The sequence below is a fragment of the Palaemon carinicauda genome, unplaced genomic scaffold (genome assembly GCF_036898095.1).
Source record: "Palaemon carinicauda isolate YSFRI2023 unplaced genomic scaffold, ASM3689809v2 scaffold144, whole genome shotgun sequence".
In the NCBI taxonomy this organism is placed as follows: domain Eukaryota; kingdom Metazoa; phylum Arthropoda; class Malacostraca; order Decapoda; family Palaemonidae; genus Palaemon; species Palaemon carinicauda.
In genome coordinates, this window is record NW_027168970.1 from 155,661 (window position 1) to 162,500 (window position 6,840).

The following is a 6,840-nucleotide window of genomic DNA, read 5'->3' on the forward strand; positions in this document are numbered from 1 at the left end:
CATAAACATTATTTGAATTCAATATGTATGGGAAAGGTCAGCAAGTATTTCTCATATTACAAACAATTTATAGCCCATTTTCTTATTACTCCTTTCCCTTGCATGTTTCTTTTTAATCATAATTTTCTACCTTCCTTGTTATTAGCAACCTATTTCTTTTACCAAAATCTATGTTAGCCATAAGGAGGGCCTAACTCCAGTTTCCAAATAAGAGTTTTTTTGCTGTTGACCTTTTCGAGTCAGAAAGGCGTGCGAGTATAGTAGGTCCAGTGTCCGTTGTCTTTTCGTTGTAGTGATAACCATGAATGATCCTTATTGCTCCTTGCTTTTGTCACACTATATAGGGACGTAGATAGGGAACATTAAGCTTTAACTGGTCATCAACAACATACCAACTCAGGCCAGAGGGTAATATATTGGGCCATTTAGGTGACCTCCAAAGCTCCCAAACAATAGCTTAACTACTGGAGACCCCTTGATAATAGTCTTCATGTGCATGACCCAAGTTGTAGCCATTCTGTCTCATCTACTAGACAGCACTCCTTTACAGCCCATCCTTTACAGCCCGTACCAGAAATCCCTAAGCAAACAGGCAAGGGATGGAGCATGAGTCTAACGCTGTGACTCGCCCTTAAATCCAAACGCTCCTAGCAAAGAAGTGCATAACTAGCTGAATCACTCAATTTGAAAGCAGTGCTGTTAAATTTCACCTACCTGGGATGACATCATGTGCAACATTACCAGGATTTTTTTTCAAGAAAAACCAGCTGACATTGGGAACAAAAACAATTGTAATTAAATGAAAAATACTATGATGAGACATCAAATTACTACGTCTTAGCCTAACCTCTTAGTCTCATTGATTTCCGAAACATTCGACAATCAATGGAGTTGTAATGGTGTCCAACAAGAAAACTGACCAGTTTCCAACAAGGAAACTGGCCAGTTTCCAACAAGGAAACTGACCAGTTTCCAACAAGGAAACTGGCCAGTTTCCAACAAGGAAACTGACCAGTTTCCAACAAGGAAACTGGCCAGTTTCCAACAAGGAAACTGACCAGTTTCCAACAAGGAAACTGACCAGTTTCCAACAAGGAAACTGACCAGTTTCCAACAAGGAAACTGACCAGTTTCCAACAAGGAAACTGACCAGTTTCCAACAAGGAAACTGACCAGTTTCCAACAAGGAAACTGACCAGTTTCCAACAAGGAAACTGACCAGTTTCCAACAAGGAAACTGACCAGTTTCCAACAAGGAAACTGACCAGTTTCCAACAAGGAAACTGACCAGTTTCCAACAAGGAAACTGACCAGTTTCCAACAAGGAAACTGACCAGTTTCCAACAAGGAAACTGACCAGTTTCCAACAAGGAAACTGACCAGTTTCCAACAAGGAAACTGACCAGTTTCCAACAAGGAAACTGACCAGTTTCCAACAAGGAAACTGACCAGTTTCCAACAAGGAAACTGACCAGTTTCCAACAAGGAAACTGACCAGTTTCCAACAAGGAAACTGACCAGTTTCCAACAAGGAAACTGACCAGTTTCCTTACATCTGCCACTATCCTTATGTGAATAAAGGTTAAGTGACCCATCTTCCACAATAGTTATTAGTGAAACATGTGGGAAAGATGCATGTCAGCCGGGGTGGGAAAACTTTTCTTTGTTTTTACTTCCTTACTCCTCAGTAATTTTGCAATCAATTTACCTGCTTTTTTGTTTATTTTGATTTATGTTTTTTTCAATAACGTGGATGTGAATTTGATTATAATTCTCTTTTCCACCTGTTTTCATCTACTACAAATCCATATGCTATCAATACTTTTTTCTAACTATTACATTAATGGCATATTACTGTCTGTTGTTAACCTTCAAGACAGCTAGCATCAGTAAACATGTATATTGCCAACCTTCCCACCATTACTGGGGGTCAGATAGCGTTCAAAGACGATCGGGATTTCTGTATGAATCATGAGACAGTAAATAAAAAAAATTTTGGTGTATGTGGCAACAAAATAATATAATCTATAAATTGACAACCTAAATCTTTGGTTGGAGCGACAATAACAGTAGGGAAGAGGTCAGTCACCTCTTAGCCTTTCCTGGTAGTGATTCAGACGTGTCTATCCCAAGTACATCGTCTGCATGCCCCTGGGCAAATACACTGTTAAAAAGTTGTATTGAAAAAAAAAAAAACTGTAAATTTCTGGCAGCATTATTCCACGATTTTTACCGTTTTCAAAGCGGATATATTGACGTAAAGGAGTAATATTACCGTAAAATATAATAACTAATTAGGGTAAACTTACAGTCGCCTGTATTTTACTGAAATACGGCTGAGAACAGTAGGTTTATAGAAGAATTTCCGATTAAAATTACGGGGTTTTTTAACAGTGTACCTCAGTGAATTTGACGTCTTACAAGCATGAACTACATCGTATGTTGGAAAAAGAAAGTGCTTTTTCTGATGAAATTTGTGACAGCAACTCTGATGGATTTACTCATAATGGATGAGAATTGACTGATCACCTAAATACTCTTGATCGAAGGTATATCGATGAACCCTTTTCAGATGAAGATTGTGATGAGAACTATGTATTAGAAGGTGGAAGTAAAAGTGAGGATAGCAATATTTCATGATCTAATGATATAGAAGAAACAGAATCAATCTTTGTAGGTTTCAGATGTGGCTGGTAGGGTACAAGGAGTCTACATAGTCGGCAGTCACGTGACTCTTATTCACCTAGCTCTAGCAGGGCTGGTAGTAGAAGGCAGCAGAGGCGCTTGGTAGAAAACATTGACGCACCATATTCTGATTGTAGTGACTGGATAGATGGTGTAGGATTTATTCTAACTGAATATGATTTTCAGGCTGCAGCAGAAATCACCAATGAATTTAGTCTACCCTCAAATGCAAATTAATGTGATTTTCATGATTATTATTATAATTATTATTATTATTATTATTATTATTATTATTACTAGCCAAGCTACAACCCTAGTTGGAAAAGCAAGATGCTATAAGCCCAAGGGCTCCAACAGGGAAAAATAGCCCAGTGAGGAAAGGAAATAAGGAAATGAATAAATGATGAGAATAAATTAACAATATATCATTCTAAAAACAGTAACAGCGTCAAAACAGATATGTACTATATAAATTATTAACAACGTCAAAAACAGATATGTCATATTGTTTATGGACGAGTACGAGTAAATATCACGGTAGAAAAGACAAATTGCTACTGAGAAAAGAGGGTAATTGGGCGTGATCCAAACACAAAGGCAACGAGGAGTGGAAAACCATCATTTATGCAGAAATTCTGGTGTTTTTTGCCTTCACAGTGCCATTGCCCCACCTCCATAAACATCGTCTTTGCGACTACTGGAGATCCAACACTCATATCAATACCTCCATGTTTGAGCTGTGAAAGCTATTTAGATATATACTGAATTTTATATTTTGGTGATAACAAAGTGAAGAAAGCTCTGGGTGATAGGAGGATAGATGTGAGAGAGGCAAGAGAGCGTGCTAGAAATAGGAATGAATGGCGATCGATTGTGACGCAGTTCCGGTAGGCCCTGCTGCTGCCTCCGATGCCTTAGATGACCGCGGAGGTAGCAGCAGTAGGGGATTCAGCATTATGAAGCTTCATCTGTGGTGGAAATGTAGGAGGGTGGGCTGTGGCCCCCTAGCAGTACCATCTGAACTCGGTTGAGTCCCTTGTTAGGCTGGGAGGAACGTAGAGAGTAGAGGTCCCCTTTTTTGTTTTGTTTCTTTTGTTGATGTCGGCTACCCCCCACAATTGGGGGAAGTGCCTTGGTATATGTATGTATGTATGATAACAATGTAAGACAAATTTATGGACAGGATCGATTGTGGAAAATTAGAAATATTGTGATCCTGATACAAAATCGTTTCTGTAGATATTTCCAGCATTTTCAGAAGCTATTCATCAATGAATCTCTTATTTTGTTCAAAGATGATTTGATATTAAAATAATACATAAAAACTAAATGAAATCGATTTTGTATAAAAATATGCATTACTAGTGACTGCCAAACTTGAATGGTTTTAGATATAACTGTTTAAATAGATACGAGTATTGATATGGCCGATGATTAACTTCCAAAACATTCAGAGTCAGTAGTGAGAAGTATGATGAGTCCATATCTAAATACTGATAGCTATTAGCCTATAAAAGCCCTACTCTTAGTACATTTCACCATGAAAATCATACTGGTCTTATGGGGAATGTCGACGCGCAACAAACTGGTCTTATGGGGAATGTCGACGCGCAACAAACTGGTCTTATGGGGAATGTCGACGCGCAACAAACTGGTCTTATGGGGAATGTCGACGCGCAACAAACTGGTCTTATGGGGAATGTCAACGCGCAAACTTTCTTAGTTCGTCAATCCATAGTCGTCTCTTCCTTCCCCCGCTTCTTTTACAATCTGTAGCGACGCGTTCTGTTATACGCTGATAGCCATGCCGATCGCCGACCCCCTGCTTGCGCCTCACCAGTGCTCTGATTCGGTAGACCTCGGATTTAGTAGATCTCGGATTCGTCAGGTTGCTTATCAACCAAAAAGACTAGATCTAAAAGATATTCCGATTGCAATAAACACAAAAACACAAAATATCTGCTGAGCCACACGTGCATGGAAATCGAAGAGGCATACCCAAATTCCCTTGTGGGATGTGCAAAGTGGACACGGTTATACGTAAGAAGAACCACGTATTAGCGCTGAAGTGTGAAGACTGCCACTAATTCGTACTCCTAACAAAATTCATATGAGCGAAGACTTACATGCTGGGAAAAGACATTTTTTGGATTGAAGAGCCTATTTTCAGACAGATGTGATAATTGATTATCTGAAACATATGCACTAATTAGATAAATCAGACATGCAAATTCATTCGGTAGAAGGCACAAGGAGATCCGTGAACTAGTACACATTTCTTTTCTTCCTTTTTTTTACGGGTTGTGGTGGCCGATGTGGTAACCTCCATGACTGGTGAAAGCCAGACTGGTGTATAAGTCCCGTTCAAACTCATTAGTTTCTTTGGTCGCTGCAATCTCACCATCTTTGTGAGCTAAGGATGGGTGGTTTGGGGGAGCCTATAGGTCTATCTGGTGAGTCATCAGCAGCCATTGCCTGGCCATCCTTGGTCCTAGCTTGGATGGAGAGGGTGCTTGGGTGCTGATCATATGTATATGATCAGTCTCTAGAGCATTGTCCTGCTTGATAGGGCAATGTCATTGTCCCTTGTCTCTGCCATTCATGATGAGTGGCCTTTAAACCTCGTAAATCTAGTTGATTATGTTTCTTAGATGCTTACAACCTCTACAAACACACTACAAATAAAAAGTTATCTTTTAAGTAGTTTGCCTCGAATATTGTAAATTATCTCTTGAAAATATGCAACAGTCATGTCATGGTCATGTCATGAGAAGAGATGAAAAGTATATTGGGAGGAGAATGATGGAAATGGAGGTACAGGGAACGAGAAGGAGAGGGAGACCAAAGCGAAGGTGGATGGACTGTATCAAGGATGACCTTCGATCAAAGGGATTAACCGGTGATGAAGTGGGGGACAGAGGTAGATGGAGAACGCTGGCCAGAAACATCGACCCCACATAAGGGTGGGAAAAGATGCAGGCAAAGAAGAAGAAGGCCTCACTATTTGTGATTTCTGCTCGAAATTATATTCCCTCCAACCAATTTGTTGAGGAAAATCTTGTCCCCAATGTCACCTCGAGACTGGAGAAACTGCCATGTCTGTGCTAACATAACCAAGCGGCTAAAGGCCCTAAACTCAGTCACGACTTATTGGCCTGGCTATGATCCCACCTTCTGTCTTTCATGTTATACCACTCTTTCATAATATTTTAGGATAGTTTGTATTATGATAGCTTGAGTGTGTGTGTCTGTGTGTGTGTGTGTTTTAGAGACAGAGATGAAGACACACAGAGATAGTGTGATAGTATTTACCGAGAAATGGACCAGTTTTATTTCATATTTTGTGCAGTTTTCATTTTGTATATGGAATCAGATGCATTTCTTCTTCTTCAGAGAGAGAGAGAGAGAGAGAGAGAGAGAATTTCACCTGAAAACTAATTACATTTTATTTTCCTTGAGTTTATTTAGGTGATACGATGTGTATTATACTTGTCTCTATAGAGATAACGAAATGTGTTTATTCAATCGAATGACTCGTTTTTATATTTGTTGATATTGCGAAGAATTTTTCATTTTTTCTTTATATTTTGATTTTAGCTTAAGCATAATGTTGTACAGTTACCCCTAATATCTCCATATTTTCGTTTTCTTTCTTAAAGTACCCATACCGTTTTCTGTCTAATAATAAACAGATAGACTATAGTAGAATTAGCTTCGATATATACTCCTTAAAAACTTTCTCTTATTCAATTGTATTCTCAGTCTCTTACTTTTTAGAAAAAGAAATGTTTTGATGTTCTATTATACGTAAAAACGTTTTCTTGTTCAATTGTACCATATGTTTTTTTTCCTTTTTTTCAAATTTTTCCAATGTTTTATCATATGCACATCTGCAAACATCAACTTTCCCCCACTTCACTCACGAATCAGTTTCTTATTGCATAAATAACTCCATTTCTCTGACACCCTGCAACAATTCATTCCTACATAGGCCAATGCACATCACTATGGCAACATAACGGACTCCAGACTCAAAGGTACGTCACTCCCCTTCCTACATAGTTCACCAAACGCTACATTTATTCATAAAAATTCAATTAGTCTCACCGATGTATGATGTGTATAATTGATTCTTAATACTCTGACATATTTTCC

The 6,840-nt window shown here is 38.7% G+C and overlaps 1 protein-coding gene across 1 annotated transcript; it reads right to left on the reverse strand.

Annotated features, from left to right (window-relative positions):
• Positions 1-488: 488 nt before the first annotated feature.
• Positions 489-1,595, reverse strand: LOC137635586 (uncharacterized). The gene is made up of 2 exons (XM_068368048.1): positions 1,059-1,595; positions 489-647 (listed from the first exon to the last, which is right to left on the reverse strand). The coding sequence occupies exons 1-2, from the start codon at positions 1,593-1,595 to the stop codon at positions 489-491; spliced, it is 696 nt and encodes a 231-aa protein (XP_068224149.1).
• Between the last annotated feature and the right edge of the window lie 5,245 nt (positions 1,596-6,840).

What these genes read in the sequence shown, in the direction of transcription:
- LOC137635586 (XM_068368048.1), bottom strand. Translation starts at nt 1,595, where the DNA reads ATGGGTCACTTAACCTTTATTCACATAAGGATAGTGGCAGATGTAAGG. An exon ending in AGTTTCCTTGTTGGAAACTG is followed by an intron (nt 648 to 1,058) that starts GTCAGTTTCCTT and finishes CTTCTTTGCTAG; the next exon opens with GAGCGTTTGGATTTAAGGGC.